Raw genomic sequence first — 25,675 nt, forward strand, 5'->3', positions numbered from 1 at the left:
GTGCATCGAGCCACCTGGGGGGCTCTTCAACTGGTGGGGGAGGTTGTCACATCTTGCAGGAGTTCTCCTCTCTCCAGGAACTGACTCTGCAGGAGGGGGAGATACAGGAGAGGTGGAGGAAGATCTCAGCCTGGACGTCTATTGTCTTGTGCAGTCTGGAAGATGAGTGGATGACGGGGTGGGTGCAGTTTTCTCTGTGGTGGGGTCGGGTGGGCTGTCCCGGTCTCTGTGGGGCCGGGCGGCACTGCTGAACTGGGCCCTGGTCCAGATGGGCCTGGGCCCCCTTTCCCTGGCGGGTCGCGGAGTATGGGGGTGCCTACTGGGGTCAGTGGGGGAGCTGGCCCCAGGGAGGGGTCACTTGCCCCTCCCTTCCTTCCCTCCCCATCTCCAGCTGCCTCCCTCTTCCCGCTCCACCACAATCACCCACACATGCAGGGCCTTGGAGTAGGGGTATGTCACCAGGGTGCAGAGGAGGCTACCCCCCCTCTGTCCCCTTCTGGCTGCCTCTGCCTCAATTTTATCCCACAACTTAGACATTCACATTACTCACACTCTCATTACACATACATATAGGATCTTGGGGGTGGGCACGATACACGGAATCCAAAGTACCATCAGGGTGTACACCTCACCCCTGGCGTCGTTGCCCACCTCTCAATGTTAAATACACGTAGACATTGAGGGCCAGCAGGAGGGACCATGCGCTTACCTGCTGCTCCTTGGCAGGTAGCTCCATGCCCTCCTGGGTTTTAAATGCACCTTAGAACACACATGCATCAACACTACAATGAGCGGGTGGAGGGAGGTTTGGAGTCTTCTCTCACCCCCATTCTCTGCGACCTGCTGGAGCGGGGGGGCTAGGAGGAGGAGTTGGCCGTCCAATTGGGGTCTGGAGTGTGGGGCCTCCCTGCTGCTGCGGAGTCGGGGTGGTCTGCCTCCCCCCACCGCAGGGAAAAGGGTAACACCACCTGGGTCTGGGTGCAGTTCCCCCCTCCAGGGGCAAGGGTACCTAGACCCGGTTTGTAGAGTACGCTTGGGGAGTGTGATCGTGTGTACAGCGTCTCTTTATGTCTGTCTCCACGTTGGTTGAGTGTGGAGTAAGTGCATATGAGAGCATGAGGGTGGGAATGGATGTTTGTATCTGTGTGTGCCTGTATGTCTGTGTCTATATGTCAGGTTGGGTGTCAGGCGCCACCTCTCTGGGGACATCTCAGGCCCTCCAAGGTTTGGAGGCCTATCTCCACCCACCACTTCCCCTGCTAGTGGCGGACGCCCTCAGACATCGGTGCGTTGGTGGTTCTTTGTGTCCGGGGATGGGCGTCCAGGTACACACCAGCTCACTCCTTGGTGACCGCTTATCGGGGCCTGGAGCCTGGGGCTCGCTCGGGCTCCTTCAGGGGTGGGGTGCCCTCGGCCTCTCGGCCTGGGGCTCGGTCACTCAGGCACAGCTGGCTGCCGGCGGAGCTCACGGGCGCGTCACTGCAACCCCCCCTGGCTTCTGCTCCGCGGCTGCTGAGTCAGAATCAGAATCAGAATCAGAATCAGAATACTTTATTGATCCCTGGGGGAAATTATTTTTTGTTACAGTGCTCCATTTTAAACCAACATTAAGACAAGACAGACAATACGCTAACTAAGAATAGTACAATATATACATATATATACATACATAAGTCACTTATAAATAAATATTTGGAAAAGAAACATGTGTAGTTGTAGCAGCAAACAGTGTGTTAAGTGGATGCGTTGTACAGGGAGCCACAGGCAGGAATGATTTCCTGTGTCGTTCAGTGGTGCTTTTCGGTAATCTCAGTCTCTCACTGAACGAGCTCCTGTGACTGACCAACATGTCATGGAGAGGGTGGGAGGTGTTATCCAACATTGTCTTTATCTTGGACAGCATCCGCCTCTCCGACACCACCTTGAGGGAGTCCAGCTCCATCCCCACAACATTGCTGGCCTTACGGATCAGTTTATTAAGTCTGTTGGCATCTGCGACCCTCAGCCTGCTCCCCCAGCATGCAACAGCATAGAGGATCGCACTGGCCACCACAGACTCATAGAAAATCCTCAGCATTTTCTGGCAGATGTTGAAGGACCTCAGTCGCCTCAAAAAATAGAGACGACTCTGGCCCTTCCTATAAAGTGCTGTGGTGTTTTTAGCCCAGTCCAGTTTATTGTCAATGTGTACTCCAAGGTATTTATAGTCCTCCACAATGTCAACACTGACCCCCTGGATTGAAACAGGGGTCAAGTGTTTCCTGGTCTTCCTGAAGTCCACGATCAGTTCCTTGGTCTTTGCCACGTTGAGCTGCAGATGATTCTGCTCACACCACGTGACAAAGGAGTCGACCACAGCCCGGTACTCTGTCTCATCATCCCTGCTGATGCATCCAACCACCGCAGAGTCATCAGAAAACTTCTGAAGATGGCAGGTCTCTGTGCAGTGGCTGAAGTCTGTGGTATAGAGGGTGAAGAGGAAGGGGGAGAGGACAGTCCCCTGTGGTGCCCCTGTGTTGCTAATCACCTTGTCAGACACACACTGTGGGAGTCGTACATATTGTGGTCTTCCTGTCAGGTAATCAACAATCCAGGACACCAGAGAAGCATCCACCTGCATCGCTGCTAACTTATCACCCAGGAGGGTCGGCCTGATGGTGTTGAAAGCACTGGAAAAGTCAAAAAACATGACCCTCACAGTGCTCGCCGGCTGGTCCAGATGGGTGTAGACACGATTGAGCAGGTAGATGATGGCGTCCTCTGTTCCGAGACGAGGCTGATAAGCGAACTGAAGGGGATCCAGATGTGGTCTTACTATGGGTCGCAGCTGGTCCAGGATGAGCCTTTCCAGGGTCTTCATGATGTGGGAGGTCAGTGCCACGGGCCTGTAATCCTGGGGGCCACTGGGACGAGGCGTCTTTGGTACAGGGACGAGGCATGATGTCTTCCACATCACCGGGACCCTCTGCAGACTCAGACTCAGCATAAACAGTTTATGAAAGACTCCACACAGCTGGGGGGCACAGGCCTTGATGACAAGGGGACTCACTCCGTCTGGTCCAGCAGACTTGCCTGAGTGAAGTCTCCTCATTTGCATCTCAACCTGGTATTGAGTGAAGGTGATGGGTGGGGGAGGGGTGTCAGGAATCTCACAGGAGGCAACATGTGAAGAGAGAGGCTGGCACAGTGGTGTGGCTCTGGATTCCAGGCTGACTGCAGGTGAGGTTGTGGGGGTGGGAGCAGACACTGTGGTGTCGAATCTATTGAAAAACAGATTCAACTCGTCGGCTCTATTCTCACCTCCCTCAGCTCCCCTGCTGTTGGTTGGCCTGAATCCAGTGATGGTCTTCATGCCCCTCCACACCTCTCTCATGCTGTTCTGCTGGAGTTTCCACTCCAGCTTCCTCCTGTAATTGTCCTTAGCCTCTCTGATCTTGTCCTTTAGTAACACCTGGACCTTCCTCACCTCCTCTTTGTTGCCCCCTCTGAAAGCCCTCTTCTTGTTGTTGAGGAGGGCTTTGATGTCCTTAGTCACCCACGGCTTGTTATTTGGGTAACAATGAACAGTCTGAGCTGGAACAATGGAGTCGGTGCAGAAAGTTATGTAGTCTGTGATACACTCAGTAAGCCCATTGATGTCCTCGGCGTGAGGCTCACAGAGTGTTTCCCAGTCGGTCACCTCGAAACAGCCCTGTAGTTCCCTCATCTGGGACTCTCCTCAGCTCTTTCTGGGACAGTGGCGCGGCTGCCCCTCTGTTGGTCTTCCTTGGTCTCTTGTGTTCTGGGGGCCTCTGGATGTCTGGAGTTTTGATCTCCTCCATACCTGCTTCACGCCCTGGAGGACGGGGCTGTGGCCCCCCCACACCCTCTAGCAGATCATTACATGAAGGAACCTTTTTAAAACAGGCACGTCCATGCTCACAGGTGTACACACGGGTGCTCACACACACAAACTACACCCTTTATCACCGTTCCTCTTCCCCGTTTTTCTTTCCCTCTTTCTTTCCCCCAGTCAAGTCTGTCCCGTATTTAGCAAGTGAAAATAAATGAAATAAGCAATAAAAGGTGAATCAAATGGACCATTACGGCAAGGCTGGGATGGTCAATTTGGTAAAGTAAATCCTTTGGGCATCTTTCTTCGCCTTAAGACAATAATTTTGATGGCAAAAGAGCCAAACGGGACAGGCAAAACAAACAAATCAAGAAAAACTTTTATCCAGTGGAAAAAAGTTAGCGTTCATCCTCCAGCTTCACTGTGTTTGTTATGCTAACATAGCTGTGTAGTTAGCAGAAATGGGCAGTAACGCGTAATCCGATTACTTTTTTCGAGTAACGAGTAAAGTAAGGGATTACTATTACAAAAAAGGTAATTAGATTACTGTTACTTTCCCGTAAGCACGCTGCGTTACTGCGTTACTAAAACTGTGATATTTTTGCGAGTGTCTCATGACAGTGACGTAAGCGAGTGCAACGTTCGTGGTAACAGCTGTGTGCAGATCAACAATGGATAATATAACGAGTGCAGGAGAGAGTATGAGCGTGCAGTGTTTAAAGCGTGGAAGTACTGACCTTACTTTAAGTTTGATTCCGTAAAAAGTGACAAAAACATTATCGTCCGCAGCTCACTGCGTGGGAAGAAAACTTCTTTTTACAGCAAAAACCCCTAAATGTCAGAGCAAGCACCAAATACGCTGCCGCTGGAATGTGAAACTCACAGAGAAGCTGCCGTATCCTTCCACTGACCGCTGCGGCACACCTGCACCAGGGTAAACCTCCGCCTGACCACTCCTGCTTTACAGGTGAAAATAGAGCAACAGGACCGCTGAGTCTTTGACTTTATTTATTTTCTGCTGTGTTGTACTTGCATCTATTTGAAAGACTGAGTGTAAACACAAAAAATATTTTATTTTATGTGCTGGAATGTGCAGAAAATAGGTTTAAATGTTAAACTAATTTCTTCCAGTCAGAGAATGTTGCATATAATTAAATTTTTTGCTTGATGCTTAAAGTTAAAAGATTAAAACTAATAAAACAAGTTTTAAAAAGACACTTTTTCATTTGATTACATTTTGTATGATGATTATGTAGAAAAAGTAGAATTGGGCTGAAAGATCTATCGCTTTATCACCTCTTCAGGTTGTAAATCGTGTTTTTAAAAAGTAACTAAGTAACTAAGTAATTAATTACTTTTGAAAATAAGTAATCAGTGAAGTAACGGGATTACTTTTTTCAGGTAGTAATCAGTAATTAGTAACTGATTACTTTTTCAAAAGTAATTAGTTACTTAGTTACTTAGCACGTAGCACATCATTATATACCAGCTAGCCCAACTTCAGTAACCCTACAAACGTCACTGGTTTAGTTTCCTGTCCTCATTTATGTTGGAAGTGATAACAGAGCTGTACGTTTGAATGTTTCAGAAATCTCTCAGTCAGAACGTGCTATGTCATGCTTAGGTGGAAACTAAACTCTCTTCTAACTTCTAACTCCGTTAAATGTCATAAATTCTGTTTTCATGGATGCCTGGAAGTTAAACTGAATTGTTACACCTGGTAAAGCAGCAATGCTGATCATTTTATTAAAGATGAAAGAATTTAGACAGTTTTTAACTCTCAGTGATGCCGCAGTGTTTGTTTGACTTTGGGACCTGAAGCATACGGAGTTTAGGACCCAGATTACTCCCAGATTTAAGAGCATCTTAGTCCGACAAATACGGCAATAACGACGGCCGCTTGCATGTTCTACAAAAACATGTGCTTTGTCGTGTATCTGACGGACAAACACCAAACCAGTTCCGCATCACTGAGGTTTCAGCATTTTTACAAACCAGTTCTGGTTCATCCGTTTCACTCAATCCGCTTTCACCCTTCTCATCCGTCGCTGCCATGCTTTTTCGGCATGTGTGTATGAAAGCAAAGGCACTGCACATGCGCGTTTTACCCATATTCTATTGCAATATTTTATTTTCTTATTGTTGCCCAACATTATACCGGTATTATGTCTGTGAAGGTTCTCAGTCATCCAGGTCATCGTAGTCAAAGGAGCTTGCAAAGAAAAGCGTCTGGACTTCTTTAAGTTGCTTGAAGACGTTTCACCTCTCATCCGAGAAGCTTCTTCAGTTCTAAGGTCAAATGGTGGAGAGTCCCAGATATAAACCTAGTGGGAGTGACCCCCCACAGAGGGACAAAAGGACCCCTGATGATCCTCTAATCGCCTGAGCCAAGGTGTGAAACTGGGTGTGGGTCCCAATCAGCCAGAGTTTCAGGTGAGCTCATTGTGAAACCTGGCCCCACCTTATCATGCGAATTCCTGAGGTCAGATGGCCCAGGATGTGAGTGGGCGTTAAGGCGTCTGGGAAGGATCTCAAAACTGGATTATAGATGGCAGAGAGTTGGTGTCGTAAACCCCGCCTCTGTTCAAAGATGGTCGCTCACAGTGGACCAGTGGACCGGTATTACCTAGTTGAGGCTCAGATAGTGAGCAGGGTCCATAGTTTCTTAGAGCAGCGCAGTGGTGAAGCATAGTGTTAGTGTTCTCTGTAGAACGTGTTCATGCACGTGTAGAGGCTCCACCACACCAACAAGCCTGTAGGAAAGAGGCATCAATATTTATTATTTGCTGTTACTCGTGCTTATGTTGGTTGTTGCCGTGGTTTCCCTGCTGTCTTGTTTTCTTTTTGCTGTTTTTTTAAGCAGGTGTTGAAGCAGATTTTCAGGGTCTTCTCTCTTTATCCCTCTTCTCCTCTGTTTTTCTCTCCCTCTCCTTCTCTTAACTCTCTTGCCAACTTCTATTTCCTTCTTCTTTCTCTCTCCCGTCTCCCGTCCTGTCCGGTCTGATTGTAATAACTTAAAATTAAAAAAATTTAATAATCGAATAAATGACAATCATGTGGACCAATATCTGCACTATTCTTCAGACAATAATTCTGATTTCTGCAGACAGGACAGGCAAAATTTTTAAAAAGGTGCTTCCAAAGCTGTGTCACTGTGAGCAGTGTGTGCTTTGCCGCCTCAGTGTGTTTTGTTTTTTGCAGGGCTGTTGTGTGTCTTTATGTTACTGTGCGCTGTTGAGCCTCTGGGTTCACTGAAAGCAGTGATTGCCACACTTGAGCTGAGCAGCACCGTTGAATTGTCAGAACCACACTACCAGAGATGCCTGTTTGAAAACATGTCTACGTCTGTGCTTCATGTTCAGATTAAAAGGATTTGCTTCCATCTGCAGTGAAACTGCTCCTGAAGTGAAATCAGGTGATTTGCAGACTCTTGGCAAATGGAGGCAGGCAGCTATCATGTTCCACCTCAGCCAGCTACACAATTCAAATTCTACTTTCATGCATCTGCACTGACAATCTTGTCATGTATATACATGCATGAAATATAACCCCGCTGTTCAATTTTAAGAGCTTTGCCCTTCAGAGTCTCTCTTCTACATAAGGTGTAGTGGCTATGCTGTTGTTGGTGTTTCAAAGCTGCCATGTGTCCAGCAGAGTGCAGCAGAGAGGAGAGGATGACAAATGGATGAACAGGTGGTCTCTGACTATGGATGGATTATCATCATGTCTGCATGCTGATCCAGGGGAGGGAAGATGGCAGAGGGTTTAATCGGAGCAAGTCTCAGGCAGTTGTCACGACAGATATTCGACGCGTCAGCCTGCTGAGACGAGGATGATATGTTGTAGTCTGATGGTAATGACAATGACAACGACAGTCTGGTTATCTAAGAATGGAGCAAGCAGCCGTCAGGGCAATCCCTGCCAACAGAGAACTACTCTTTGTTTAAAAATGAGAACCGCTCGCCTGAGGCACCTAAATCATCAGCAGGGCACTTAGTTGGCTCCCCAGCGACACACCGGCCATGTCTGAAACATCGCAGATGACAGGGTTTACAAAGATGTTTTCAAATTGTTACTGAGCTCTGTCAATTTAAAAATGTCACACAAAAGGAAAATAAGTAAAGTTCATACAAAGCAGGCTTTGACCATTTTTCCTTGTTCATTTGAAATTTGGATACGTAAATCACACAGTGTTGTCCCCGTATGACTGTGTACCAGAATGCGCTGGCCATTAAGATGACTCTGGATCACAATTCAATTCAATTCAATTTTATTAATATAGCGCCAAATCACAACAAAAGTCGCCTCAAGGCGCTTCATAGATTTGTTACCCGTACCCCTCTGTGCTCCCCTCTGACCAGGTTGTAGCTGTTGTTGTGCGAGCACCAGTGTTGGTCAAGTTACTTGAAAAAAGTAATCAGTAACTAATTACTGATTACTCCCCCAAAAAAGTAATCCCGTTACTTTACTGATTACTTATTTTCAAAAGTAATTAATTACTTAGTTACTTAGTTACTTAGTTACGCTTTAAACACTGCACGCTCACACTCTCTCCTGCACTCGTTATATTATCCATTGTTGATCTGCACACAGCTGCTGTCACCAACGTCGCACTTGCTTACGTCACTGTCATGAGACATTCTCGCAAAAAAAATCACGGTTTTAGTAACGCAGTAACGCAGCGTTCCTACGGGAAAGTAACGGTAATCTAATTACTGATTTTGCAATAGTAATCCCTTACTTTACTCGTTACTTGAAAAAAGTAATCAGATTACAGTAACGCGTTACAAGTAACGCGTTACTGCCCATCTCTGGCGAGCACAGAGGTAACTGAGCAGAAGAGTTGGGAGGTAATTAAAGAGCACATGCTCAGCTAGACAGCACGTAGCACAGATGTGAGGGAGGGAGAGCAGAAGCTTGTTCAGCACCACTTTGTTCACACAGAGGAAATGTAATTTATTACCCAGCCAGGGGGTAGAACCCCACCCTCATCACAGCAGAGGCACTAGAGCCAAAACCAAGATGGGCTGCTTTGGATTGGAGCAAATATACAGTTGGCAGCCACTGTAATGAGGTTAGCAGGTGTTTCTGAGTTTCCAGTTTAAGGTTTTGTGTTTTCACTTTGTCAGTTCTACCTTTTGTTCGAGTCCTGCGTCTGGGTCCTCATCCTGCCTGCCAAGCCTTAAGCATAGTGGGGTTGCTCCCAAAACAGTGTATAAACTTTCCATAAAAAACCCTTGTATACGCTGTTAGTGTGGTTTGGAATATACAGCACTGACATGTCAAAAGGTTCATCTGTGAAACAGCGTGAAATCTTTACCCGAAGACGCAAGACAGGCGCTACACCATCAACGTCCGACACAGACTGACATGGCATAGCCAGACGGATTTTGGAGCCAAGTTGGACAGTATTGATACAAGACTGACAGGGATGGCAAATGCTGCGACTGCACTGGAGGGTAAAGTGTCGGAGGTAAAGCAAGACATATTGAACCAAGGGGCTCATATCAAGGAGGCCGAAGCCCGCATTGCCGAAGTAGAAAGCACACTTGAAAAAACAGAAACGAAGCCAAAACAGATGACTTGGAAAACCGGGGACGACGAAAGAACCTGCGCATCTTCGGCATAAAAGAGGGAGCAGAGGGGAACAACCACTCTTCGACTTTATTAACATCATGCTACCTAAGTGGCTGGGGCTAGCGCCCGACAAGTCATTCACACTGGAGCGAGTGCATCGCACGCTCCGGGAAACCAAACCAGAGCAGAGCGGTGCTTGTTCGCTTCTTAAAATTCCAAGAGAAGGAACTGGTGTATCGGGAAGCAAGAAAACAACAAATTACACATGAAGGGGCCAAGATCACATTTGCACAGCATCTGTCTGCGGCGACGGCTCAGATCCGACGGGGATTTCACCCGGTTGTCAAACTGTTTATTGATATCAATGCCTTCCTTGTGTTAACATAACTGGGCGTTTAAGGGTATATTCGTTCTAAATTTAATCTAAATCGTTTTGGGTTATACATCAACAGCTAAACCTTAACTAAGTCATTATTTTTTTGTCCTACCAAGGGTAAACTTTACTTTATAATGAAAAAAATCAGTATCATTATATGGTTAGTGTGCACTGTCTGATTTACGGGGTTTTGGAGAGGTCGCGTTGACTAGTTCCTCCTCACTGATGTGGATTAACACCCTCCAAATAATTTGTTCGAGGGAGGGGGGAGACATTTCCAACAAGGAAATGCAAATGTTCAATCAGAAATTGTTTACAGGTTCTGTATCTGGTATGTGTGAGTGTGTGGATGGAAGTGCAAACCTGCTTCTTCAATTTTTCCTTTACTTTGTTTATTTAAGTAAACAGTCTGACAATATTTTATGGAGAGGACAACTAAAGAAAACATTTTGAACGTTAACATTACGACCTGGAACGTTAGGGGGATACGGACGTTAGCTAAACTGAAACAAGTATTAAACCGACTGAAACATTTTAACTCTAGAATTATTTTCCTACAGGAATCTCATTGGAGACCACAGACTGGGACACAATGAAGGCTGCTTCTAACAGCTTGGACGAGTTTACGGACACTGTCACCTCCTATATCCACTTCTGTGAGGACAGCATTGTGCCATCACGCACCAGGGTGAGTTATAACAATGACAAACCCTGGTTTACTCCTAAACTCAAAAAGCTGTGGCTGGAAAAGAGAAAGGCGTTCAGAAGCGGAGACAGGGACTGCTACAGAGAGGCCAAGTACAGGTTCACTAAAGAAGTGGACGTTGCTAAACATCAGCACTCTGAGAAGATGCAGCAGCAGATCTCAGAGAATGACTCGGCCTCTGTGTGGAAAGGTTTTAGGAATATCACCAACTACAAGCCTAAAACCCCCCACTCCACTGATGACTTGCTCTTGGCCAACACCCTTAACGACTTCTACTGCCGTTTTGACGAGCCATCAGGCAGCCTTCACACCTCCAACGGCCCCAACGATAGAGACACTTTGGACACTCATTCCCCCACCTCTCCCCCCTCCATAGAGCCATCACCACCTTCAAACTGTTCACCTACAACACCCCCCTCCTCACCCCACACAAAAGAGGATTTCACACCACCTCCTCCCACCACAACTCTTCATATTCATGAAGCAGATGTGAGGAAGCAGTTTAAGAGTCTGAATGCTCGGAAAGCTCCCGGCCCAGACGGTGTGTCTCCTGCCACCCTCAGACACTGTGCAAACGAGCTGGCCCCAGTGTTTTCTGGCATTTTCAACTCCTCACTGCAGGCATGTCATGTGTTTCAGCATCTATTTCAACAGCATGGAATTAAGTGGACATTTAACCCTCCCACTGCTTCACATCATGGCGGAGCATGGGAGAGGTTGATAAGATCAATACGAAAAGTGCTGAATTCTACTGTGAGAGAACAAGTTCTGGAAGAAGAATGCCTTCATACAGTCTTATGTGAGGCAGAGTCGATTATCAACAGCCGACCAATCACCAGGGCATCAAGCGGCCCAAATGATTTGGAGGCTCTGACACCTAATCATCTTTTGTTTTTGAAAACAAAACCTTCATTGCCTCCAGGATTGTTTGACCAGAATGACCTCTACTCACGACGTAGATGGAAACAGGTGCAATATATGTCCAATCTATTTTGGAAGAGATGGACTAAAGAATACCTACCTCAACTTCAGGAACGTCAGCGGTGGGCCACAGCATCAAGAAACTTTGCAGAAGGAGATGTCGTTCTTCTTCTTCTGAAAGAAGGCTTTCAGGAGCAAAGTGAAGGAGGAGATGAAGGCAGCACAGCGGGAGGTGAAATGCTGCCTGAGGGAAGCAAAGGACACCTACAGGAGGAAGGTGGAGCAGAAGTTGGAGAGGAACAATATGAGGGAGGTGTGGAATGGTGTGAAAACCATCACAGGCCACAACACCAAGAAAAGCACAGTGGGGGGGACTGTGGAGAAGGCAAACGAACTCAACAACTTCTTCAACAGGTTTGACCAGCCCACAACCCCCCCACCCTCACCTTCACTACAGAGTCCTCTCCCCACTCTCCTGCCTCCCTCGCTTCCCCCCCTTCCTGACACCATGACACCCCCCTCCTCCAATCCCTCTCTCAGCAGCAAGACATCTCCCCCCCTCCCCTCCCCCCAAACATCTCCCAGTGTCACAGTGGATCAGGTCAGGAGGCAACTGAGGAAGCTTCGCCCCAGAAAGGCAGCAGGCCCAGACAAGGTGTGTCCTAGGATGCTAAAGGCGTGTGCTGCTGAACTTGGGGAGCCGCTACAACGAGTCTTCAACCTCAGTCTGCGACTGGGGAGAGTGCCCGCCCTATGGAAGACATCCTGCATCGTCCCGGTCCCCAAAAAGAACCGGCCCAATGAGCTGAATGACTTCCGACCGGTGGCACTGACGTCACATCTTATGAAGACTCTAGAGCGGCTCTTCCTCAACCTCCTCCGACCACAGGTACAACATGCCCAGGACCCACTACAGTTTGCATACAAGGCGGGTGTCGGAGTGGAGGATGCCATCCTGTACCTCCTACACAGAGCCCACTCACACCTGGATGGGGGAAAAGGCACGGTCAGGATCCTGTTTCTTGACTTTTCCAGTGCCTTTAATACCATCCGGCCCTGTATGCTTCAGGAAAAACTGAACAGGATGGAGGTGGACCCCTGCCTGGTGGCTTGGATCTCCGACTACCTCACCGACAGACCACAGTACGTCAGGCTGAAGGACATCACGTCTGACACTGTGGTCAGCAGCACAGGAGCACCACAGGGAACTGTGCTGTCCCCTCTTCTCTTCACCCTGTACACCTCTGACTTCTGCTACAACTCTGAATTATGCCACATTCAGAAGTTTGCAGATGACACAGCCATCATGGGGTGTATCTGGGATGATCAGGAAGAGGAGTACAGAAGTCTGGTGAGGAACTTTGTCGCATGGAGTCACACAAACCACCTGCAACTCAACACCTCAAAGACTAAGGAACTGGTTGTGGACTTCGGGAGGTCCAGAGAAGGTCCACTGCCGGTTCAGATAGAGGGGGAGGAGGTGGAGGTGGTCAACAAGTACAAGTACCTCGGGCTGTGGGTGGACAATAAACTGGACTGGTCATGCAACACAGAGCACCTGTATAAAAAAGCCCAAAGCCGACTGTACTTCCTCAGGAGGCTGAGGTCTTTTAACATCTGCAGGAAGCTCCTGAGGATGTTTTACCAGTCGGTGGTTGCTGGAGTACTTTTCTATGCTGTGGTGTGCTGGGGGAGCAGCACAGCAAAGAAGGACTCATCCAGGCTGGAGAAACTGATCAGGAGGGCTAGCTCTGTGGTCGGCATGAAGCTGGACACTCTGGTGACAGTGGCAGAGAAAAGGACATTAAAGAAACTGCTGGACATTATGAACAATGCTGGGCATCCTCTGCACACGGCCGTTAACAACCAGAAGAGTCTGTTCAGTGACAGGTTGCTTCTCCCCAAGACAAGAACTAACAGACTTAAAAACTCCTTTGTCCCACACGCCATCAGACTGTTTAACTCCTCTCTGGAGGGGAGAGGGAGGGGAGACAGGAGGACAAAGGAGGGAGGAACAACTAAGCTGTAGTGCCTCTGCACCTCACTGTACAATACCTTGTGCAATACTTTTTGTAAATAGTCAACAGTGCAATAGACTCAATACTTGAAATGTGCAATTCACTTGTATTTTTATTTTTATTGCTATTTATTCTATTTATCCCCTTCGTATATTTTATTTATATTGTCTCTGTATTTATATATATATATATGTGTGTGTGTGTGTGTGTGTGTGTATTATATATATATATAATATTCTGTAACTCTGTAACTTCTGTCGGTGCTGTGCTTTTTTGGAAATCGAATTTCCCAGAGGAACCCACCCGAGGGATTAATAAAGTTCTATCTAATCTAATCTTCTTGTGGACGACTGTGCACCACGAAACTCATGGATTATGGGAAAGATCATCAAAACTGTTCCAGACAAGAAGGGTCTCGTTCGCCGAGTACGGATAAAGACAAAGACTAATGTTTTGGACAGACCCATCACCAAGATTTGTCTGCTTGTGGAATCTGAATGGGCTAGTGGTAAAGACTAAGCCCCTACGATGAGCCATGTGCTAGCAACCTCTGGCTCTTTCCTTCTTTCTCTCTTTCCTTCTTTTCTTTCTTATTCTTTTTCATCTGTTCTTTTGGAAATGGACAGAAACCAGCCTTAATATACTTTGCAAAGCTGATTGGCAAAGTATTGAACAATTCATTTGTCTATAAATAATATTTTGTCATGTGTTTAAACATTGGATATGTCTAAACGTGATTCATATTAAGTTTGTAAAGTTAAAAAATGTGGTAATTGTTCTAAGGCAATACATTATTAGAACAATTAGGGGCCGGTAATGTAAGCGCCAGACGTCTGCTTTATATTTTTATTTACGATTGAGTTCATGTTTGTTTTATAATTCATAGATTCATTACATAGGTCATCTTTTCAGGATTAATAAATGTGAAAATATATGTGTTTACATAAAGTAATTTTAAGTCACTGTTTTGGGATTGGAACCTAAAAGGGGGTACCTCTCACTTTAAGTATGTAAGTGCAATAGTAGCATAAAACCCTGTGTGAGAGGGAAGGGGAGGAGCATGGACAGAGAGGTTAGGAGTCTCACGGTTTTCTGACCGTGTGCACAGCTAGTTCTGGATAACTGCTATTTTTTGGAACTTTAATGTTTTTTAGGAAGGAGTTCATTGTTACATCTTCAGTTTGTAATAAATAAACAGTCTTCAAATCATAATGCAACTGGAAGCATTTCTTTTGGAAACCAGGAACACGCGTCAGCCATAGACTCTTCTTTTTTGAACTTGGTTTATTGGAAATTACCCTACATAATTTATTGATGCTTTCCTCCAAAGACTCAGCAGCAGATAAGCTGGAAGCTTGGAGAAGCGAGATCCAAGAGGACATAGATGAAGACAACTGGAACCAGGCTTGCTTAAAAGCACAAACACAAACAATAATGCTTTAAACTCCTGCAATATAAATGGCTCATGAGAACCTATATAACACCTGCCAAGCTCCATGATATGTCCAATGATATTCCAGACATCTGTACTAAATGTTTAGTTGAAAAAGGAACTCTTGGAAAGACGTTATCAAATGTCTGTCGGACGTGTTTAAGGTAAAAATCCTTTTAAAAGGTAAACTCTGTGTACTTGGAATATACCCAAGGGAATTTGAACAACCGGAAAAAAGAAGGAAATAGCAGACTCTAGGCCTGGAAAGACTAACATATATTGCCAAGGGCAAACTATGGGACTTTGTGAATATGTGGAAGCCATATATGGATATTTTAGGGAGTGGAGGTGAAGGACGTTTATGAAAAAGAAGGAAAAGAAGAAGGGAAGGAGAATCTTGTTTATCCTAACTCCTTGCATTTTTGTATTACTGTAAGAAGTCATTTCTACATTTGTAGAAATTTGTCTACATGATGTAGACAGGTTTGATGTATGGATCGCTGTGTGAATGTGAGGATGTGCTAATATTTGTTTGTATTGTACAACAGAAAATTTCAATAAAAATATATGGAAAAAAACGGATTTGTTGTAATTACGTTTATGATTTAAATGTCTCTCACTGATCTTATTCACGTCTCCTCTGAAGCTTCTGTGGAGGAGACGTTCGTTGCTATAACTGTTGATACACTGATTCTGGGTACAGTTATTACCATGGCTACACAGTCCTTGTCTCGTTCAGGAGTATGGTGGGAAATGTTGTAAATCCCTCTGAGGCCCATTTGGTATGTGTGACATTGAGCTGGATAGATTTCATTTGCTTATATAATTAATAATTTTTAGGTGTTTGTGAAGGACACGCACTATTTCCCAATAATCCTCGTCATCGTCTCTTTAAAGTTAAAATAAACAAATAATGATGTTTACAGTTTAACAACAAACCTTTAACCTTCTGAGTGCTATTAGAAAGTTAACAATCAAACACTGCAAGAGTTTTTCAAACGGCCGTTTTATGCCAGCAGACAGTCATTTTTTAAATTGTTCATAATGAGTCTGTTATTGGTGGATACAGAGATGTTATGTCTGTGAAGGTTCTCAGTCATCCAGGTCATGTAGTCTGAGGAGCTTGGAAAGAAAAGCGTCTGGACTTCTTTAAGTTTCTTGAAGACGTTTCATCTAAGAAGCTTCTTCAGTTCTAAGAGCAACTGGTGGAGACTCCCCAAGGCTACCTCCACACTAACACGTTTTCATTTGAAAACGCATCGTTTTCTCTCCGTGGCCTCCCGTCCACACTGAGACGGCGTTTTCGGTCAAGGAAAACACAGCGTTTTGAAAACGCTCTCCAAAGCAGAGACATTAGAAAACGCCACTTGCACGTTGCAGTGTGGACAGCGAACCTGGAGCTTTTTCGAAAACGATGATGCATTTGAGTCATGTGATGCAGTCATGTGACCAATTAAACAAAGATAGTGGAGGGCATTATACAGCTGTTGTTGTGTTTGACAGCCCTGTTAAAGATTAATCAGTCTGCACGGGCTCCAGAGAGCTTTTCTTCAAATTCTTTAATTCTCACTCACTTTTGCAACTTTGTACTTTTGTGTTACTCGCAGCAACAACTCCACCTCATTGTGAGTCCATTTAAAAAACTCGCTGCTTTTCCTCCACATTTTGCCGACGTTTCGAAGAGCCGGAAAGTAACTAAGCGGCAGACAGAAATGAGGCAGGTCGAATCTTCTTCACGCATGTGCAGGACTGGAACGGAAGCACTTTTAGCCATTTCGATGTGGACGCACAACTCTGTGAAAACGACTGAAAACGCTAGTGTGGACGCAGAGCATTTTCAGGCGAAAACGCCGTTTTCAAATTTAACCATGTGAGTGTAGACGTAGCCTAAGAGGGTCATGGACCTCCTATTGATCCTCTACCTAATCACACAATCAGGAACAGGAGCAGAAAATGTTCCCTCTAAGCCTGACGGGAAAAAGAGGTACACACACATCCTGTCCTCTTCCTCCAGCCATAAGAAACATCGACTCTCTTCCCGTATTTAAGTCACAGCTAAAAACACATTTTATCTGCTGTCAAGTTCTGTTTTGCAATTTGAACTTATTTTATGTATTTTATGACTATTGCTCCTTTTATTCATTTTTATTCTTTTGTAAGGTGACCTTGGGTTTTTGAAAGGCGCCCTCAAATAAAAGGTATTATTATTATTGCACTTATGCCCACCACACACTCAGACACAAACTGGTTCATCACAAACACAAACTGAACAACACAGCTGTGCAGTGCAGCGAGGAGCGCTCAGACCTCTACACTGGAGACACCACTTCATAAACACATGTAAAGGTCAAAGGTCACTCTCTCAGGATGGCAGTGTTCACATTTTGTACAGAGAAGACAGATGGTTTGAAAGAGGAGTGAAAGAAACATCCATGTCCACTGTGAACGGCCATCTTTGAAAAGAGGCGGGGCTTACCACACCAACTGTCTGCCATCTAAAATCTGGACGCCTTAACGTCCACGCACATCCTGCGTCATCTGACCTCATTAAGTCACATGATAGGGTGTGGCTAGGTTTCACAATGAGCTCACCCGAAACCTTGGCTGATTAGATAGAGGATCAATAGGGGGTCCACGACCCTCTCAAGCTGGGCTACACTGGGCGATTTTTTCAGTCGCGTTATTCAGCTCCTGCTCAAACTGCACGATTGACTCGCAGAGGTTAGAAGTTCATAGGTCACGATGCAGGTCTCACACTATACGGCCTGATGCTCTGATGCGACCTGAGTCACTCTGTGGTAAAACCGCAAAGGATTCTGGGAACTTGTGGCAAGAGGTACTAGCGCACGCAGGCTTTCAATCGAACTCAGTTACACAGCGATAAAAAGAAACACAGAAAATGCCAAGAAGCTGTTGTATTATTAACTGCAATAGGCGGTCGCATGACAGCCACGGGAAGCTGACGGGTAAAGAGATCGTTTTTCTTTTTTATCGGATTACGTCGTTGAAGAGAAATTTTTTAAGCCATGTTTCCGAAGTAAGATGGCCTGGCCTGTAAATGGCCTGTATTTATATAGCGCTTTACTAGTCCCTAAGGACCCCAAAGCGCTTTACATATCCAGTCATCCACCCATTCACGCACACATTCACACACCGGTGATGGCAGCTACATTGTAGCCACAGCCACCCTGGGGCGCACTGACAGAGGCGAGGCTGCCGGACACTGGCGCCACCGGGCCCTCTGACCACCACCAGTAGAGCCGACGGATGGTCTGGATATACCAAATATAACGTCCCAGAACACTCCAGCTAACAGGCTAGTCTGCTCCAAGCATTCCCACAAAGGTCAGAGTTTTGTAGTAGTTAATACGTCATTTTTCATAACATAATTGGTGATATAGGTTACAAGCAAGTCTGGCGCTGAACAGAAATGGTCGCGCTATGCTCCTTTATTTATTGTGCATAAATAGTGAATTGTCCTGACACAATATTGCGTTTCGCTTCTGTTATTATGGTACACTGACAAAAACATGTACTTTTATTCACAGGATAAAACAGTTGTTTTGTATCACTAATTGTCCAGTACGATTACAGCATACAATATTATTGTCACTGCTACATTTCTGTGATGCTACCAGAAATTATTTCCACTACTAATTAATTACCGTTGAGCTCAAAGGTTATATTAATAAACGGTTAACGAATGTGTATTTATGACGACGATTTGTGAGACTGGTAAGCTTACCTCTGTTCGTACGATGGTCTTTCGTTCTACACGGTGCATTTCAAGGTCCTGCACCCATCCGTCGGTAAACTGTACCTGGGCTTGTTGCAGTGACATGAAGTTACTAAACTTCATGAGTGTGTGCACTCACTCTAAGAACCGTATGATTATAAATCTGAGCGTGGTGACAGTTGGGCAGCACGCTGACGTCTTTTGTCCCTCTGTGTGCTCGTAAGGGTCTGACACTTTCACTCCTTTGATTTTTTCCTCGTATCTTTTCTTCGTCTTTTTGTCGAGTCTGTCTTTGTACGGACCGGCATTGTTCTCCTTTTGTTTTGTACATTCCTTTTTTGTGCGGCAAAGAAAAAAACAAGAAGGTATTGGAACCGGAGAATGAACGTTTTGCGGTGCTGCAAATGCTTGCATTTGATGCGGTACTTGGATTGTTTTGCCACGAGTTCCCGGCATGCAATGCGCGAAAATCACGTGATTGCTAAACAAGGGGGCGGGTGCATCCGGCCTCCTCGACTGTAATTGGTCCAGCCCAGAGCCGATCATGACCAATTGGCCAATCCAACACCTTTCATTATTTATACCCTTCCTAAAAAAAAAAAAAAAAAAATCCATCGGCCCATAAAAACAAAAAATCACCCGGTATGCCCGATGGCCAGTCCAGCTATGTCCATCGCTTGTGTCCAGGTCACACGCTGCACTGCTGCTTCGTCTTTTCACTTTCATTTCTGTGTCTGCGCAGTGTGAGAGGCTGCGGTGACAGCCTCACGACGGCTGACAGGATTTCAAACCAGGTTTGATTTTCTTACGACCAAGCGATTGATGATCGGGAGCTGGTCGTGAGGTGTTAATCGCTTCTCGTTACCCCACGTATACTACACGATGCACGACGCACGATGAAGGCGAAACTGATCACCAAAACGGTCGCACGACTGAAAAATGCTCAAAATGAGCCAAAATGAGCCAAAATTCGCGTGTAAGCCCAGCATAAGGGACATCTCCCAGTAGGTCTTAAAATCTGGGACTCTCCACCAAGGGTGAAGAAACGCAGTAAATAGTAGTCTGTCCTCTGGTGTTGTACCTGTGAATCTTAAACATGCAGTGATTCAGCCTCTACTTAAGAAACCTGCTCTTAATCCTGATACTATTGCAAATTACAGGCCTATTTCCTACTTTACCCCCAAAATTCTTGAAAAGGTGGTTTACAAGCAATAAATGTCCTTTATAGAAGAACACGATACTTTAGAAGTTTTCCGGGTTTTAAAGCTTTACATAGTACCTAATCTGCCGTTTTAAGAGTTTTTAATTATGTGTTTTTACCAACTGACTCAGGTGTGTTATTATCGTGCTGTTAGATTTAACTGCTGTCTTTGATACAGCGGATCATAACATTTTAATTTCCCGTTTAGAGCAGTTGGTGGGTGTTAGCAGTGCCGCTCTGCAGCGGTTCAGATCCTGTTTGGCAGAGTGGATTTCTCTGTGAAACTCGGGGAGTTTGCATCCTCTGCTGCTTCTCTGCACTGTGGGGTCCCACAGGGTTCGGTTTTAGGCCCGCTTCTTTACTCCCTACATCTTCAACACCTTGGCTCTATTTTCAGGAAACATGGGATTTCTTTCCACTGTTGTTTCCCACTTATAAAGATAAATGGCTTCTCAGTAGACCCTCTGCGTAGATGCCTTGATGAAATAAGGGCCTGGATGGCTTTGAACTTTTTACATTTTAATGAGCAGAAAACAGAAGTGATGGTTCTTGGTGGCTCTTCTGAGGCCACTACTATAGATCTTGGTTCGCTGGCACAGTATGTTGAACCAGTCATCACTGATCTGGGAGTTAAAATGGAGGCAGATCTTAAACTTGAAAGCCAGGTCTGTTGTAAGATCTCGCTTTTTTCATTTGAGGCAATTAGTCAAAATAAAGCCTATCTTATCGAAACAGCATTTTGAGACAGTAATCCATGCCTTTGTTACATCTAGGCTGGATTATTGTAACGCGCTTTATTGTGGGGTTAGTGATGCGTCCATTAGGCGTCTGCAGGTTGTGCAAAATGCTGCAGCTCGTCTTTTAAGTGGAACAAAACAGTCTGAGCACATTACCCCATTTTTAATTTCACTCCTGTACATTTTAGGATTGTTTTTAAAATTCTCTTGTTTTTAATTCCCTTAATGGCTGACGCTTCACCTCAGCAGACAGTCTGGCTTAGCACCTGCTCCTGTGTGGAAGGGGGTTGGAGGATGCAAGTGAAGGAGGAGGGGGTTGCAACGGTGGCCTTTTGTAAAGTGATGGGGGAAGGAGCGTCTGTGTGAATGCGAGAACAGATCTGATTGTAAAGAGCGCCGATGTGAGGAGCAGTGTGGTGAACAGACCAGCGCTCAGACAAAAGCACATGAGTTGGCTTAGATATGGCAATTATAACCACGGTGCTGTATCTATGGGGGCGTGTCTCGCAGCTTACTTGGTACGCTCTTCCTTTGTGCCGACTCAGGCGGCATGTTTGTCCTTTCACTGAAATACATTTTAAAGACATGTTTCATTTTAAGAACTTTCAGAAGAAGCACAAAGAGCTGACTGTAAACCGGCACCACCAATAAATCTGAACTAAAATGAAGTGAAATGGCCTTTAATGACTTATAGGACATGGCAGGGCTGTGGTCTCTGGCTCCGCTACAGTGAGCCAGGTGGAGGGAATTAGGCTGACCAACTCTCTCCGGTGAAGGGAGGCGTGTGAGAGCACAGCTGCAAGCTGCCCTGGGAAACACGAGGTGCCGAACAGGAAGCTCGGTGGTCGAGGTGGCGAGGAGGAGGCATCGTGTGTGTGCAAAATCTGTACAATAAAGACAATTTAACTGTGAACGCTGTGTGGGTCTGTGGTGTTCACAGAACAATCATCAAGAAATACAATAATATTCCACATTTAAGCTTAAAATGTCCCGTGTGTAAAAACACATACACTATCACTGCATACCAAAAACATCAGATTCCTTTGAAAGCATTGTTCATGTAGCTCGTTCCTAGCACTTTCCTTTATACAGAGAGATATTTGAAGGATTTTGGAAAAGTTAAAGCTTTCCTCCACATGTAAAATACATTTTTACCTGATCTAGTCTGACTGATGCTGACTGATAACTGCTGCTGTCTGTTTGCGGATCGACACTGAAATATCGACTCTTCTGATACCAGTAATTTATGTTCTAGAATCCATCCATCCATTCGCTTCCGCTTATCCTTTTCAGGGTCGCGGGGGGCGCTGGAGCCTATCCCAGCTGTCATAGGGCGAGAGGCGGGGTACACCCTGGACAGGTCGCCAGTCTGTCGCAGGGCTAACACACAGGGACAGACAACCATTCACACTCACATTCACACCTAGTGGCAATTTGGATTGTCAAATCAGCCTATCCCCACAAGCTGCATGTCTTTAGACGGTGGGAGGAAGCCGGAGTACCCGGAGGGAACCCACGCAGACACGGGGAGAACATGCAAACTCCACACAGAAAGACCCCGGCCTGATGGTGGAATTGAACTCAGGACCTTCTTGCTGTGCGGCAACAGTGCTAACTACTGTGCCACCGTGCTGTTCTAGAATCGATTCTCATATTAAAATATCGATGTGTTAGTACTCTGGAGTAAATTTGTAGTTTTTCATTAACAGGAACACAGTGGAAAGAAACTATATCATTCGGATTGTCTAAATTGGAAGGAACTACTTCCTCTTCCGCCTTTCATAGTCATGTGTGAAACAGGGCTGTATAACTGTGTCACAGCCCCTGGTGTGCGCACTCGCAACAATGGCTGAGTGTAATTGGAGTCATGTGGGGACGTATTTTACCTCCACAAACAGCCAAGACGTGGTTTGCGATACATGTGGCAAGAAAGTGAGATGTTGTGGTAACACCGCTGACCTCGTCAAACACCTCAGAGTAAATCATATCACAGAATATGACGAGCGTATGTTGAGGCGAACTGAAGAGGAGGAGAGGGACAGGTGGAGGACAGGGGCAGGTGGAGGACAGGGACAGGTGCTGCTAGGGCGAGACAGACGTCTCTCACGGAGTCCTTTAGTGCAGCAGGCAGGCTACGTGTTCAAATAGCACAACTTCAGGTTTTTATTTCTATATGATAATTCTGCATCATTAAGCAATGAGAACAAGTAGTCTGATGTCCTGTAATCATTATGAAGCTATATTATTATTACAATTAAATAATGCAATTCTATGTTGTATTATGAAACACAATGAAACATTACGTTTTTGTACAGAGTATCCAGGGTGGTATCGGGTCAGTATCGTCGATACCACCCTGGATTTTACTTGGTATCGGATCAGAAAGGGAATCAGTGGAATCGCACATCACTAGTTTGTAGCTGCCGTACAAACATGCGTGTCAGAGGTCTCTGGTTCCTGGCGTCGTGCAGCGCACCAATAATTCTGCTTTGTGGAGAAAGTGTGAATAAGCATGTTTGCGCTCTTCCTCAGAGGATCTAAAAGCTCATCCACGAGCTCCTCTGGCTGCTCGGATCACAGGATCTTGTTTCACATGAGATCGTGTGATTGTTGGCCTGTTACGGCCTGTTATATAACAGCGAGTGTCCAGATACCTGTGAGATCTTTCTGCTTGCCACACGAGCTGTCCGATGCAGGCTGCTTTCAAATTTCATCAGAAAGAGAAAATCAACCTTGTACATCATTTCAGCTCATTTCTAGCTGCTGCTGTTTCCAGTGGCTCACTGATGATGGATGCACTGATTTCATGGCGGGGACCCTTGGTTACTGATGGTGGAGCTCTGCCAGGAGCAGCAGCTTCCTGAGCTCTGATTGGTGAACGCTGCTGTCTGCTCTGCTAGCATTGGCTACTTCTACATATACACTGGTCTCATTACATTCAAAACTCCACCCTTCTGTAGAAGGAAGGGGGTGGCAGAGGGTGTAAAGTGGGCCGTATTGTTCCTCATTGTTGTCTTACAGGCTGGCTTTCTCTTTAGCTACTTTGTTGTTTCTAAGCTGCAGTGGTATTGTTTCTGCATTTACTTGGATGTAGCTCAGGAGGTCGAGCAGGACATCTACAAGCCTGCATGCCAGATATCCTTAGCAGCATACTCATACCAAGTTGCTCTCTGAAGCAGGATATAGAACAGAATGCCTTTTACTGTCACCATACACACAGTGAGATACAGAGCAGCTCCCACTCAGCGCACACATATGAACAGTATTTTAAGTGTACAAATATACAAATCAGGAGAAATAAATAAATAGTGTTATATGTTTACAGTGTGGTTTACTGCACAGTGCTCATATGAATGTGTGAGTGTTGTATAAAGTGCCATATAAGTATGCCCAGAGAATGCAGCAGGTCCTAGAACTGACTGCATATATTAAGGCTGTTGAGTACTGCTGTATGTGGACAGGGTAGGGTCTGCCTTACGATGAGGCGGCTGTTGTTGTGATCGGGCGCTGACATGACAACGAAGCGGTCCTTACATGCACCTCTAGCCTGCACGTACCGCTGTCTGTCAGACAACGCTCAGGGCAAAGTGCCATCTGGCGCCTGGTACCCAAACACTTTGTTAAAGCCGCTTGATAACGCTGATGAATGAGCGCGCTCTCTAACTGATGCCTGTGAGGACGAGTGCACGCTGACACCGCTTTCAAACAGGACCTGTTCTTTTCGGATGCTCTGAGGTGAGCGGGTGAGTGATCCTCGGCATCACACGAGCTGCTCACGCACACATCCAGCGCCATTTGCAGACAGGTACACCTACCGCCCCTTTTATTGTCCCACGCTCAGCGCCGGGCTGTAGTGTTGACTGAGTCACGGCAGCAAAATGCAGGAAAACGGGTCAGAAAAACAGCGTTAGTGGAGTTTGGATGATTTCTGCATGGTAGAAGGTCGTGTCTGATGATACGGCGATGATGTAACAGCATGAGCGGATGCACTACTTCTTTATCCGTGACCACCGCAATCCGCGCATTCGTGTTACACAACCAGCGCACCAGGAGATGCTTCCGTTTCGTGCTTTCATACATTATGAGCATGAACAGCACCGCGCTCTGGTACCCAGGCCTGCAGCGCTCACAGCAGAGCGCATCATCATCATCATCATCATCATGAGGACTGGACTCTTTGATTATTGTCCGGTGAGACGGAGAAAAGTTCTTCACTTCAGTTCAAGCGCAGCAGAAGAAAGCAACGAGGTGTGGATGCTCTCGGTGGTTTTATAGCGCTGCTGTCTGCTACATGCTGCCACGTTCATTGTTGTCACAGCACATCAGACACATCTCACTGCTACTTCATATTCATTCAGTGTTCCAAGTCAGACACTAAAACAAGGCAAAGAACACGATACACGTCTGCAGACTGTTTCTCAAGGTTGTGGTGATTTTATAGTATCTCTCTGCAGTTTTGGTGCGTTATTAGGCCTTCAAAAATTTCACTGTCAAGGAAGCAAAGTGTGACTGTTGAACCTGTTCAACTGCTCATTATCACAAATATCTAACTCAGCTGTTCAATGCGGAGACACGTCAAAGTTCAAACAGCGTCAGTATCGTGGTGCCAGCAGTAACTCAAATAACACTCATAATAACCACAAAGCTTCAAACCGTGACAGCAGCAGAGGCACAAGGTGCTGATCTGAGACCAGCGAGCGAGCTCACAAAGCTGGACGAGCACAGGAACATATTTCATTCTGTGACCAGCAGTGTTGGTCAAGTTACTTGAAAAAAGTAATTAGTTACTAATTACTGATTACAACTCCAAAAAGTAATCCTGTTACATTACTGATTAAGTAATTAGTTACTTAGTTGTTTTTCAAAAACATGAGTTACAACCTGAATATGTAATAAAGCAACAGTGTTAGCTTTCAGCCGTGTTCGACTGTTTCTGCATAATCCATCATATGAAACTGAATCCAATGAAAAAGTATTTTTTAAACTTGTTTTATTAGTTTTCATCTTTTTAACTTTATGCATCAAGCAAATATTAAATTATTTGCAACATTCTCTGACTGGAAGAAACGTGTTTAACATGGAAACCTATCGTCTGCATGTTCCAGCAGATAAAATCATGTTTTGTGTTTACACTCTTTC

General features: G+C 45.6%; 2 protein-coding genes across 24 annotated transcripts in view; one reads left to right on the forward strand and one right to left on the reverse strand.

The window, feature by feature from the left end:
- LOC113014155 (uncharacterized) overlaps positions 1–24,490 on the reverse strand; it is a 32,824-nt gene extending 8,334 nt beyond the window's left edge. The window contains exon 1 of one of the 3 annotated variants that reach the window (XM_080296277.1): positions 24,352–24,490. Coding sequence is in view for 2 of the 3 variants with exons in the window: in XM_080296273.1 (XP_080152399.1) it covers positions 18,608–18,721 (114 nt within the window). In the remaining variant the exon portion in view is untranslated. Of the gene's footprint in view, positions 1–11,512; positions 11,645–18,607; positions 20,555–24,351 lie in introns of those variants that run through there. The other 2 variants (XM_080296273.1, XM_080296274.1) reach the window with 2 other exon arrangements.
- Positions 24,122–25,675, forward strand: part of epb41a (erythrocyte membrane protein band 4.1a) — a 52,737-nt gene continuing 51,183 nt past the window's right edge. For 18 of the 21 annotated variants that reach the window (XM_026155481.2, XM_026155484.2, XM_026155497.2 and 15 more), the window contains exon 1: positions 24,122–24,279. The gene's annotated coding sequence lies outside the window, so the exon portion shown is untranslated. Of the gene's footprint in view, positions 24,280–24,653; positions 24,785–25,675 lie in introns of those variants that run through there. The other 3 variants (XM_080296266.1, XM_026155482.2, XM_026155483.2) reach the window with 3 other exon arrangements.

The sequence above is a fragment of the Astatotilapia calliptera genome, chromosome 22, assembly GCF_964374335.1.
Source record: "Astatotilapia calliptera chromosome 22, fAstCal68.1, whole genome shotgun sequence".
NCBI classification, from domain to species: Eukaryota; Metazoa; Chordata; class Actinopteri; order Cichliformes; family Cichlidae; genus Astatotilapia; species Astatotilapia calliptera.